At 39.7% G+C, this 13,758-nt stretch overlaps 1 protein-coding gene across 1 annotated transcript in view; it reads left to right on the top strand.

The window, feature by feature from the left end:
- The window catches only part of wdhd1 (WD repeat and HMG-box DNA binding protein 1), a 43,408-nt gene extending 30,014 nt beyond the window's left edge, over positions 1 to 13,394 (top strand). The window contains exons 16-26 of the mRNA XM_088333233.1: positions 499 to 655; positions 2,842 to 2,956; positions 3,312 to 3,443; positions 3,524 to 3,747; positions 3,880 to 4,010; positions 4,105 to 4,161; positions 7,816 to 7,847; positions 7,929 to 8,093; positions 8,695 to 8,831; positions 9,072 to 9,207; positions 13,062 to 13,394. Of these exons, the coding sequence (XP_088189359.1) occupies positions 499 to 655; positions 2,842 to 2,956; positions 3,312 to 3,443; positions 3,524 to 3,747; positions 3,880 to 4,010; positions 4,105 to 4,161; positions 7,816 to 7,847; positions 7,929 to 8,093; positions 8,695 to 8,831; positions 9,072 to 9,207; positions 13,062 to 13,250 (1,475 nt within the window). The 3' untranslated portion in view covers positions 13,251 to 13,394. The remainder of the gene's footprint in view (positions 1 to 498; positions 656 to 2,841; positions 2,957 to 3,311; positions 3,444 to 3,523; positions 3,748 to 3,879; positions 4,011 to 4,104; positions 4,162 to 7,815; positions 7,848 to 7,928; positions 8,094 to 8,694; positions 8,832 to 9,071; positions 9,208 to 13,061) is intronic.
- The last annotated feature ends 364 nt before the right edge of the window (positions 13,395 to 13,758 follow it).

Raw genomic sequence — 13,758 nt, forward strand, 5'->3', positions numbered from 1 at the left:
AATGTAGGAGATGGTGGTAGAGCTAAGGCAAATCGATGTCCGAAATACCGACGGCACATGAGCGATTCATTTGCAAGGAGGGATCAAGATCTCCCCGTTCTGAGGGGGCTGCTCCCTCTTCAGGGACTAAGCTGACTGTGTGCTTTAGGATGCTGGAGAGTCCACGCTAGTGTCTGTCGACATACACAATATTATATGAATGGGATACATTATATGGTGCACAGACTGCCGTAAATACTACATCCATTTTATTTTAGTGGGCAGAGCGTGTCCATGGGTGGCACTGCCCACCCCTGCACGCCCTTGGTAATGCCCACACTTTTCATTTTTCCAGATTCTTTCGAAACAATGAAAGTTTGTTACCTGTTATACAAAGTGAAAAGTGCCTTCATCACTGAAATAGTTAACTAATCAAGAAATGTAAGCAGTATACCTGTATACTCTCAGTTGGTCCCTTTTGGAATTATAAGCAATATTAGCCAGGTTATGTATTTCCAGGTACACCATGTTACGTGGATTCCGAGGGCGTGGTGCGAATGCTGAACCGCTCACTAGGCTGCACATGGACACCAGTTTGCAACACCAGAGAGACGTGCAAAAGTAAATCGGACCATTACTGGGTGGTTGGGGTGCATGAAAACCCCCAGCAACTTAGGTGAGTTTGTCACTGACCCAATTATCTCCTTAGATATCAATATAACGGCAATTCATCCTCTAAACCTGTATTCTTATTTGGTGTCATTACATTTGAGAATAAGAATGACTTTTTACTATCGTCAAGCCTTGTACATGGCATACAATCGCAATAAAAACGGAATATATTTCAGCAACAGGTGTTTTTTAGTGATTTTAGTGAATCACTTAATCAGCTTCGTTTTACGGTGTGATGTTTCTTACATTGGAACACTCTTGATTTAGAAGAATAGGTTCCTTGCTGTTAAACATTTCTATCCAAGGTCAGGTCTGATCTAATCAAGGAGTTGTAAAACATTAGTATATTTTTCAAAATGGAAAGAAAAATATTGTTACATCCTCACTTCGACATATAACACCACAGAGGAGCTGGGAATCGAACCTGCGACCTCTTGATCCCAAGACGAGCGCTTTACCTCCTGAGCCTTGCCGCTTTCACATTGCAGCTGTTCTTCCGTCGTGATTAACAGCAGTTGGCATTGTTTGTATGGCATTGTCCAGGATTCCTTCGAGGTCTTAAATGTCGAAAAAGTATTAAATTTGACAACTGCAAATTAAAGCATTGAATAGGTCTTATATTTTGTGTACAGGTCTTGAATTTAACTCTAAAATATCTTAATTTTTCCCTGTCTTATCAGCGTTATAAAGCTAAAACTGTATAATAAGTAAACTAACAAAAGTATGGAACATTGTGTCGTAAAATTATTTGACATTTTAACAGATTTGACCGATAAATGCAATGTGTCGGATGTAAAATCCAGATTTCTGTGTTTTTGAAAATGCAGTTGGAGCTTTCCGTGCAGTCGGTGTCTAACCTACTGTCGATGTTGGAATAAATTTGGGATGGGAACGTGTAGGTTTAACCCATTGCGGGTAAGGGATGTAAAGTATCATTGGGTTCTTGGCTGTACCGGGGAATAACCGGGATCAGCCGAACCCTTTGCTCACGGCTGCCTCAGTCCCACCTTTTTTCCAATCTGCCTGAGGCCGAGTTCCGGGGTCAGCCCACACCTTTGTGCCAGAACAGTCTGGCTGCCCTTGCAAACCAAACATCAGCTGGCGGGTATGCAATACCTTCCCTGCTCCTTCGGTGTGGGGCTTTAAAGAACCCGCCGTTGCGGCCGGATGGTGTCTGGCCCCGCGGTCTGACATGTCTCTGCGTCCACCTCTCGGGTCTGAATGCAAATAGATGCGAGATGGTCATAAATTTAATTGGATGTGGTCTTGAAAAGGTTTTAAATTTGAACATAAAAATCTTGGGGGAACCCTTTTGTCCTATGAAGCGTCATCTGTAGGTCATGCCCAAGAAGACTGGTGCATGCTACACCTTAACAAGCCCCTATAAAATGTGCACTAGTACAAGGATTATGTATCAATTATGGACATTTATTAAGGGCCATGCAAAAAATTAAGGTAGCTTTTCCCAGTGGTAAATTGTGACAGGAAGAACATCCTGCAACTTAAAATTCAACCTACATATTCATTGTAATTTTTACCCAACACCTATATTTGACAACTCGCACAGCAGCAGCAGTCCTTTGGGTTGCAGTACACTGTTTAGAATTCTTCAACAAGGGATTTTTTTACATGCCGGGAATAGTCAAATTGAGATCAGGATTCAATTTTTTGGATCAAACCAAACAATCCAGTTGGAAGGGGTGAAGATTGAGCGACATCACTTTGTGAATAAACGGCATTTTTGCATTTTCTGTACTATGAGATCAAACGTTTTGGGGGCACCAACGAAGAAGAAAAAACAGCCAGATAAGAAATGTGGCACACCCACAAGTAGTTGGACTCGTCAAATATATAGAGTATTCTGAATATGAAAGGACAAACTCAACCTTCCTGTTTTGACCATAAATAGTAAAGAGTAAGAACTTTTAAGAATTCAGTGTATGTTTTTTAGGGCTTTACATTACCCACTCAATTGGCAATTGATCATTACCCGACTATTCTTTGCATGAAAACTAATGGAACCCCCAACTTCTCAGTTGTATGACGATCAAACTTGACACTGATCCGGGCTGCCAATTACTATGAAGAAGGGATAACTGAGGTTTTAACCCTTAAAAGGATAAAACAACTTTTGTAAGCAAAATCTGACAATTCCAGAATTAACAAACCAAAATCTGTCTTGTTTTTAAGGTGCATACCATGTAAAGGCTCCAGATATCCCCCCACTCTGCCGAGACCTGCTGTGGCCATCTTGCCCTTCAAGTTGCCGCTATGTCACACCCCCACCGAGAAAGGACATTTGGAGGTAAACATACGAAAGCAGTGCCTCTGTTTCTTTGTCTCTTAATCTTTGGAAGAAACAATAGTTGCAACAGGAAACTAGATAACTAATTAACCGTCCTTGCCGAAGGGTTCAATGTAAAAATGAGTATCTTTTTCATGAAGCGCGCTATCCTAGATCATATCCAACATTTATCCTAGATCAAATCTATCATTTAGGTTTCTGTGTCTGTCTTTTACTCGTAATGGATTACAAATATTTGAAACAAAGATCCAAATGTCTGTTTCACTGGAAGTGCAAATGTATAATGAAATTTGCATGAGATTAACTTTTTTATTATTTAAAAAAAAAAAAAATTACGTAATGATTCATATTCCAGGAACAGTTTTGGCGCTCGGTGCTCTTCCACAACCACTACAGCTTTTTGTCCTCTAGTGGCTATGAAGTAGACGAGGTTGGACAGAGTCAATCACAGAAAGAGCAGCAGGAGCTTCTCATGAAGATGTTCGCAGTAAGTTTTTTGATCTATCTTCGTTTTATACAACTGAGGTCATTGATCCTGATTGACCACCTTAATCTTGATTTCTTTAGTTGTCATGTAAGCTGGAAAGAGAGTTTCGCTGCGTAGAGTTGGCAGAACTAATGCCCCAAAACGTGGTGACTCTGGCCATTCGATACGCCTCTAGATCCAGACGAATGATACTCGCACAGCGACTCAGCGAGATTGCTCTGGAAAAAGCCAGTCAAATTCAAGAGGAAGAACAACAGGAGGAGACAGATTCTGAATACTCAAACATCAGACAAACATCATCCGGGTAATTCGCAATTTTCAATTAATTTGACCTTTCCATTCAGAGATTGGAGTGTCATAGTACCTTACCTAAGAGTGTGGCAAAAAGAGGTTTTTGTTTAACTTGGCTGAGTTGATTAAAATCTCATTTCGACAGTTATGACCTGACTGAAGTCAAAGGAAAACTTCCGCGTAGAAGGAACGTTGAGGAGGAAGTGGGCCAACATCTAAAGAAACAAGATGACCAGCAGGAAATGGACTCTGAAGAGGGAGGAGAAGCCCCTAAGTGTCAGTCTGCCTGAAACTTTGTTTCCATATGTCCTCTTTTCATAATTCTTAGTTTCACCAATTCCATTCTCACAGCTAGTGTCTGTTCCTGCAGGTCTAAACCCATTTGCCAAATTTCAAGGATCACCTTCAGAGCAAGCAGACCCACTGTGTAAGTAAGCTATTTCCTCAATGGACTGTTAGTAACTAAGTTTACGTTTGTAATGATCTAAATGAAAATATAAGCAAGCAAAATGGAAAATTGTACAATTGGAGGTGCGTGATGTGATAATGAAAGTCTTTAAGTGATTGTGACCCAAAAGGAAAAATGTTTGGTGCCATTGAGTTTTTTGACTTCAGACGCTTCCCGACTTACGTACATTCAACTTACAGATTCCGGCAGATAGGATAAAAACAAAAAAAGTCCCCATCCGGAATAATGGGTTTTGAGAATCTCCCATCCGGAATACATGGGCCCATACATTTCTATTTGTAGTCATGGAAACGAGGGCTTTTTCAGAGGTTAGTAGGGACTAAGCAGGGACTGTCCAGGGTGGCTTGAGGGGGGCCCGACCCACATTACCTTTAACCATGGGTAAATGGTGAATTCCAAAGAGTGGATGCTAGCGAGAGGATGCTAACAGCTATGTGCGCCGCTAGCAAGGTGTTGGGCTGGCATAGCCAGCCCAAGTATTAGCGATGAGAGGTTGAAGCTATGCTTACTCATGCTAGCTCTAGAAACTATTGGTGACGAGTTGGGCTGGCACAGCCAGCCCAAGTATTAGCGCAAGCTAGCTGTGAACACTGTCCGCAATGGGTTGGGCTGGCGCAGACAGCCCAAGTATTAGCGCAAGCCAGCTGTAAACACTGTGGGCAATGCTAACTTCTTCATGCCCAAAAATTTTGGGAATGGCTATATTTTAACGACTTCATATTTACATAGTATGCTAATGGATTCATGTTAATGGGTTATTTTAACAGTTGCATGCTAAAAAGTGATGCTAAGGGATAAATGCTACCGTTTTCATGCTAAAAAAAATTGGTAATGGCTATATTTTAACGACTTCATATTTACATAGTATGCTAATGGCTTCATGTTAATGGGTTATGCTAACAGTTGCATGCTAAAAAGTGATGCTAAGGGCTAAATGCTAACGTTTTCATGCTAAAATTTTTTGGTAATGGCTATATTTTGACGAATTCATATTTACAATTTGTGCTAATGGCCTCATGTTGATAAGTTATGCTAATGGATACATGCTAAAAAGTGATGCTAACAGCTAAATGCTAACTGTTTCATGCTAAAAATTTTTGGTAATGGCTATATTTTGACGAATTCATATTTACAATTTGTGCTAATGGCCTCATGTTGATGAGTTATGCTAATGGGTACATGCTAAAAAGTGATGCTAACAGCTATATGCTAACTGTTTCATGCTAAAAAAATTTGGTAATGGCTATATTTTAACGACTTCATATTTACATAGTATGCTAATGCATTCATGTTAATGCGTTATGCTAACAGTTGCATGCTAAAAAGTGATGCTAAGGGCTAAATGCTAACGTTTTCATGCTAACATTTTTTGGTAATGGCTATATTTTGACGAATTCATACTTACAATTTATGCTAATGGCCTCATGTTGATGAGTTATGCTAATGGATACATGCTAAAAAGTGATGCTAACAGTTAAATGCTAACTGTTTCATGCTAAAAAATGTTGGTAATGGCTATATTTTAACAACTTCATATTTACAAATTATTCTAATGAGTTATGCTAACAGATACATGCTAAAAAGTGATGCAAATGGCTAAATGCTAACTGCTTCATGCTAAAAAATTATGCTAATGGACACATGCTAACGAATTAGCAAAATGAATGGGCTCAATGGATTCCAGATGGTTCAACTCCTATCAAACGGCCCATTCTATTTGAACATGTATATTTTAAAAGTTTTTAAAGTGTAATAACAGTGTTATTACTATGTTTTTACCATGAATTTGAATTTTGGACCTCCACAAGGCATATCTTTGTTGTTAACGATTATGGGCCCATTTGAAATGAACTTGCCAGTACCGGGGGGGTGTGGGTGGGCGGAGTCCCCCCTCAGAACCAAGTAAAAAAATGACAGAAAAGTCTCTCTGGGTTAAAAATTTTATGCTAACTCATAAAGCTAACAATCAGGGTTATATATACATGACTGGATCATCTTCCAGATCAATCACAACTCTTACAATTGCCGCGGGAATTGTCTAGTATCCATTACCTTCCCCCTGTTGCCAACAGTAGACACAATTCTTCTGAAATCCAACATGCCATTTTGCACCTACTGGTCGGCAGTCAATCAACATGTTTTCATTATGTGCATTTGAAGATTAATCAGGGTTGGGACGGGTGCTTGAAATACTTTTAAGTTCTTGCAATTTAATGTTTTGTTTTCAATGATAAAAAAGGGGTTACATTTTGGGTGAAGCACTTATAAATGCCTGAAATTGTCGCCACCTTTTCCAACAAATCTGCTTAAAAATCACGCTGACACTGCTCTCTGGTGGCTTCGCTTTGCCATTGCATTCTTTCCCCGTTAACGGCAGCTGGCATTAATTTTGTATAGCATTTTCCGATTAAGCGTCATCTCCCCCTACGGGTCTCACCTGAGAGAACAGGTGCATGCTACATCCAACCGGGCACCAGGCAGTGTCTGAAACTAATGACAAGAAGTTACGGGACACCAAGGCAGACAACTCTGAAAAGTTGCCTGCCCGGTCAGAATGTATAACAGAACAACACTTTAAAATTAAGTTTATTATGAATCTACTTATAACATTCATTGCATGTATATGACATCGCTGTTTTCCATCTGCCATCAGTATGTACCTGTATATACTCATTTTCATGCAATGTTTGCGATGCGTCGTCTGCTACGAGCCACGTGAACTCCTCTTTCCACGATGCTTTTAATGTACGTTTATGTTTAGTAGCATCATACATTTTGTTAGCTTCTTTTGAATCATTCTTCTGGGGCTGAGGTTTTGGCTTACTTATCCATTTTTCTTGTGTTCGCTGTGCGTCTAAATGATATGCAAATGGGCGACCTTATAACGCTCGGGAAAGTCCGGAAGCACAAAGTTATTCGATGGAGGCCTCCGATCGGCTGCAGAGTATGCAAATTGCCTAACGAACCGAAATTTCCAAACCAAACGAAGATTTTGAAATCGGAATAAAGCAAACTTTTGATTTGAAAAAAAATCTTTCGGGGTTTTTTTTTTTCCCCCTCGTTGAAAAAGTTGTCAGCCATTCGGACGGAGACGTTTTGTAAGTTGTACGCCCGACATAAGATGCTATTTCAGACACTGCACCAGGGAATGTGTATTAGTGCAATGAATATGCTTTAATTCTAGACATTTATTATGGGCCATGCAAAAAATGACGGTTGCATTTCCCAGTGGTAAATTTGAATGCAACTGAAAATGTAAGTTACACACTGTATTCTTACCCAACGCTTAAATGGTTAAGATTTGCCTCAAAAAATGTTTACCTACGTATTTTTCAGATCCATGTCTTGATTTTAAAATATCAGATCTATTTCTAGATGCAAAATACATGATTCCCATCGTATTTCTTCTTTTAATGGTACTGGAGAAATTGAAAAATTTGCTCTGACAGTCCTGGAAACGTGCTTGAACATTGCCATGAAAAATATGTACGAACCCTGATTATTACCAGGCAAGCTCACTTGGAGGTTTTGTGATTGTGATGATTGAAAGAATTGAGAAATGAGTATAATTTTGAATTAATCACTTCTTTTGTGTATTTTGATTTATTTCAGCCAGCAAAACCGGGCGCTCAAATCCTTTCAAGGTGAGCCTCCTTTCTGAAAAGTATAATTTCTGATTTAATTAATTTTTGTTAAAACTAAGGCTGTGGATGGGTGGCTTGTAGGTTCTAGGTTCGGGGAAGTCTTCCTCTGTGTCTGGTCAGCCTCGGTTGACTAACATTTTGGACAGCATGACATCGTACAGGAAGTCTGCTCCGCTGAGCTCATCCTTTGGGAAGTCGGACAAAAGCCCGGTCCTCAAACCACTCGCCCCTCGGGCAAAGACGAAGGTATAATATCTCAAATGCATCCTTCCAAATTACGTCGATATTTGATGCAAAACGAACACACATACATCCATACAGCTTACCCAGGAAAAAGCTTGTTCTCTATAAAACTTCAAACTCATTGGTGTCTAACATGCAGTCTGTGGGCCAAATGCGGCGTGTCAGGGTCTTCCAAAAACTTTCAATAAAATTAACTGCTTTTCTGGTTTATTTTCTACTGAAAGGGCGCAGTTTGCTGCCCACCACTAAAGCAGTGTTTTTCAACCAGAGCTGTTCGACTACTCTGGACTTAGGCTGGCGTATGCTCTCAATCAATCACAGTCGCGAACACAGGCAGTCACGCACCCAACAAGCATACAGCCTTCCATCCCCATGTCAGCATCTGCTGTCTACTATCTGTATTACAATGCACTATACGTTGATAATCATGACAATAAAAACCATTGAATTCAAAATCCACGAAGCAGGCAACCAGAGACAAACCGAAGCGCGAATTAGCGAAGGATTATTGTATATTTTCTTAATGTAGTTATGGAAACGGAGCAATCCAAATAATCTAACGCTTTGAAATTATATCTAATTAATATGTGTTGTTCCCATTCAGGCACAGTCTACTATCATGCAGATGACTAGTTCAAAGGCAGCTATTAAGAAGTCTCAGGAGATTTCCAGAAATGATCAACAGAAGCAAGCAGATATCTCAAGTTCTCCTTCACATGTTGAAGGTTCTGAACCTAAGAGGTACACGATGCCAATATGAAAACAGAACTGGTTACTTTGGAAAAAATAATGTTTTGTGTTGAAAAATGTACCTGACCCAATAAGGTTATAGATGCGTTATGCTAATTGACCATTGCGGTATGGATCTTCTAGTTTTTGAAAAGTGCATATCTAGTAATTTCAGCATTACTATTCACTTTAGTTGCAAAACAATTTCATACAGTCTTGTGATGTTGACACGAGATTTTTGCTGACCATCAGACCTAAAACGGGTTTCCAGTTGTGGTTGGAAGACAACCGGAAAAACATTATCGCTGACCACCCTGACCTGGAAGAGACGGACATTATCAAGGAGGCAATGGGACTCTTCAGGACTCTTTCAGCCGAGGAACGACTGGTAAGGAACGCTGTACTAAATACCCCATTTCAAATTACAATAATCCCTTGTTTTCCGCATCGGTTGCTTTCCAAAAATGTCCCATCAAGTAGAAACAATTATTTATTCGATATCAGTAACCTAAAATATATATGCATGTGTATCACAACAATTATAGTTATAGAAATAAAAACGGTTAAATGAATGGTCTTTATTGCATTATACAATAGTACCACAAAAATAGAGGGTTTCTTTTTCAGTGTAATACAGCAAATAAGCGAGCAGCTGGCTAGCTGCATGCTAGAATTGGGTATCCTCGTAATGAGCCAGGTCGCCGTGACGATTTAAATAAGAGTCACGAATGTAGCGGTTTCCCGTGTTGTAGCTCCAGGTCATCCGTTTCACGGGTAATGAATCTTGCGGTTGGTGAGATACAGGCTCGGCAGGGATGGCTCAATAGAGAATGCAGTTTTTAGCGGCGCAGTATTTTGCCCTCCTCCTAATTGTTCAAACGTCACGTGTCATGTCTTTTCAGATCATGTCAACGTTCAAAATAGCAATCTATAGTTGGATAGCGATCCCGATTTACTAATGCGCCAAAAGAAAAAGTGAACGAGAGGCGAGTCGCACTGTTGTCTTAAGTGCGGCAACCAACTTGTCGTTTTTTTTCTCTTGTGATTTGTCAATATGCATTTTTTTTCCAGGGATTCTGTTTTTTTTATATTAGATATGTTTTGTTTAAAAAAGGTTAAAATGTTTATGTTTATAAATTTTTATTGATTTATCTATATTATATATTATACAATATATTTTCTGTGTTTTCAGTGGTAACGTGTTTTCATCAATTTTTTTCCCTTATGTTATTGTATTTTTGCTTTTTCTTTTATTTTCCATTTTGTCTTTTTTTCATCATTTCCCACACCCTCCTTTTGTACAGTAAGCCATCCCATGTATAATGAATGATACATAATAATTGTTTTTGTTGCTTTAATCCCTAAATTACCAATCTAAGAAGCCGGTGGGAAAAAGCTTGCTCTATTCAACTGACTCAAATACTGGTCAGAAAACTTTAGATTCTTTGACATACATCAACTTATTTTTAAAGTAACGGTAATAGTTACTTTCTCTGGTAACTAAGTTACTTTGACTATATCGTAGTTCACATAATAACTTTTACTTTTTAGAAGAAATAGAAAGTAACTATAATTACTTTCATAAAGTAATGTGCCCAACACCCATCACAATGGCGCACACATATTAAGCCCTCCCTAACCTGCCCCGTGATGGCATTTTGCTGTGTGCTTTTTGCTGCAAAACACAATACATTAATATCAAAGACATTAAAAACAATATGATTTAAAATCTGCAAAGAATCAAAACCACACGAGGGATTACGGTATCTGACTAATATAGGATTTTATCCTTAACATACTTACCAGAATCTCTGCCCACCTCACCCAAATTTCTAATGCAGGTTTCATCCCAGTCAATTACTCTTTTTGTGTTTAATCTGCGGGTGTCGATTGAAGTAACCCCCGGTTGTGACCTTGCATTCATCAAACCTTTTACAGTAACACGCAGCTGGATGATGCTCTATAAACAGAGGGGAGGGAGTGGGTGCTTGAGTGACAGCAGTATGGGCAGGGATGCCTGTTGCTTGGGAACCTTCTTGTGTTGCACACGCCAAGGAACTGAGGGCACAAATTGTTGATCTCATGATGACACTCAAGACACAGTGTGGCAGTCGGTCTGGCTATTCTGTTTTGAGGGCGATTTGCTGGATTTTTCTTGTGTAATTTTCTGTACAGAAAACTGACAGAACTTTTTTTTTCTTTTGTGTTGTTTGAAGTCACTTTAGTGTCGTATGCCCGGGGGAGGGCATTTTAATCGTGGGGACATTTTACGGAACATGTTGAAATTATCAACACAGGCCTGAAGCGCCCTCTGGCATGGTCTACTTGATAATATTGTGTTAATAATTTCACAGATCAGTAAATTTTCAGATTGTTTTGGATTGTTTAATGAATGTATGCCAGATTATGTGTCCGGTTGGCCATTTGTGTCATTGTATGTGGTCTTGAAAACCCCTTAAGAAGTCTTAAATTTGAATGAAAAAATCCTTGGGGGGAACCCTGTTCCTGCTATGACCTTTTCCAGAACTTTATCCCATGCATCGTGTATTCTGCAAAACACATGATTTACACCGGATTTCTTCTTTTAACTGTATTGGATAAATTAAAAAATTGTTGTTGAAAGTCCTTAAAAAGTTTTTGAATTTGGCCATGAAAAAGTATACGAACCCCAAATAAATGTTCTCTGAAAACTTTTAGGCCAAGGATGTCCAAACTCTTCAGAAAGTGGTCCAGATTTGGGAAAGTGAAAATGTATTAGGGCCAAGTATTCAGCCTTGTATTGTTTGAACAGTTTTCAATAAATTCATCCTGAGTGAACAGTTTGCAGTGCTTGGCGTTCAGCGGCACGGCCTCGTAGCTCTCCTTTTGTACCATTTTCATTGGACTCGCAGGGTCCCGTAAAAAAGCGCTAGTGCCGTTGAAACAGCTTCCAATGAGCTTTTGTAGCATGTTTGGGCTAGCAGTGCCTCTTAAAATTACATTTTTTGAAAACAGTCGCAGTCTCTTGGCAAATCAGGCAGACACAGTTGTTTCGGATTTGGGTGAAAAAAATATTCTTATTTCCACATGTTTTGGAAGCGTCAGCCCTCTCAGTCAGTTTTAATTTCCACTTGTGTGAATGGGGTGGGCTTAAATTCTCACGCAAAGCCAAAGGCAATGTGGCCACATGATTTTATAGTGCTTTCAACATTACTAGCGGGCCACATCTTATTAATTTTATGACAGAGGCCGCGGGCCAATAAAAATTTGACCACGGGCCGCAAATCGCCCCCCGGCCGGACTCTGTTACACTTGGTTTTGGCAATACACAAATATCTGAGTAGCAGATGTCGTTATCATTTTGAAAAGCTTAAACCCTTTCAAATTCAAAAGTGAGGCGTGGCTTCTTCAAGTACTGCGCTTGCCGCCTTTTGATATACACAGCCGCGTCTGCAACTGAAGTACTGTCATCATACTCAATGACTCATCCGGGGCTGTGTTACTTTCAGAAAAGTGCTTCTTTTTGTTACCACTCAAAGATATGGGAGGAGCCGGGTGGACAAGGGGAAGATGAGAGTCGTCAGGCCCCAAAGAGCTCAACCTGTTCATCGCGACAATTTGTGCGACGTATATGTTATTTCGATGCGATTTTGTTTTCTTTAAAAAAGTGCATTTTTTGGCTTGTCTTGCTTTTCAGGAGAACTTAAACGTAGTGACATGCAAACTTACCGCATGATGACGTTATTTCCGACTGATAGTTTACAACTGTAAAAAAATAACAACGATAGATCGACAAATAAGAACAGAATTACAGTTGAATAAATATTCTTTATTGTCATTATAAAAAGTACAACAAAATCGGAGGTCTTCTCCTTTCAGTGTAAGAAAGCGATTTAGAGAGCGGTTGGTTTGCTACACGCCAGTGATGAGTAACTGCAACTTCTGCAATGTCTCTGTGATGGTTAATAGATAACAGTCCCGAATTTAGCAGTTTTCCACGAGTAGTAGCTACCAAGTTGTCTCTTTCGTGGGTAATGGATCAGCAGTTGTTGCTTAGTTTTCAGCCTAGCTCTTCGCTATCCCTTACGACGCCACCTGAATCAATTCCCGGACGCAATAAAAATCCATGGAGGCCCTGCTGGCGATTAGCATTTCTTTGCGCTCCTCTGACTTTCCTTTGAGTCCAATTTAGTTGATGGATTCCATTTCAATGTTCGGTGCATAAATTTGTACAAACCCGGATGTATGTTCACTTTCCTACAGGCGTGGACCGAGCGAGCGAAAAGCCCGCCTGAAGACTCGACGGACGCCAAGAAGAGAAAACGCAGCGAAGAGGGCGGAGATGTTGAAAATGAAATTGGTCAGGCAGAAGTGGATGAAAACAACGCTAAAAAGAAGAAAGCATCAGACGCGTCTTCGAAGCTCTCGGCGTTTGCTTTTCACAATAAATAATGTCGACAAATTATTTTTATTTGCAACTTCTTTTAATGAATATTCTTTGATTTCCTTACTTTAAATCACATTTCGTTTCCCTGTTTTTGTTTAGTGTTCAGTGTGCTCTAAATTGCGGCTAAAATAAAAGTGACTTTGATTATTCTTATTGTTGAATTATATGCTCTAATTTCTGGACTCGAGAGCGCAACTAATTAAAAGTTGCATGCTGTGTTTCGGTGTGTTTTATTGTTGTTTTTTTTTCAATTAGCCCTCGCTGTGCTGTGTTACTTGTGTTGCTGCTGCTAATCACCCGCAAGCAAGTGAGGGTGGTTATAATGCTTTTGTTTCTGATCTAAGTACCGTATTTTCACGACTATAAGGCCCACCTAAAAGTCTTTATTTTTCTTTCAAAAGCTGACCATGAGCCTTATAATAAAGTGCGCCTTTTATATGGATCAATATTGAGTTGCAAGGTCTCACAATTAGGGGAAGCAGCTGCCGACTAGATTTTCCCCCGTAGGCGAAG

Source organism: Urocampus carinirostris, chromosome 4 (genome assembly GCF_059441175.1).
Source record: "Urocampus carinirostris isolate Australia breed hairy pipefish chromosome 4, RoL_Ucar_1.0, whole genome shotgun sequence".
NCBI lineage: Eukaryota > Metazoa > Chordata > Actinopteri > Syngnathiformes > Syngnathidae > Urocampus > Urocampus carinirostris.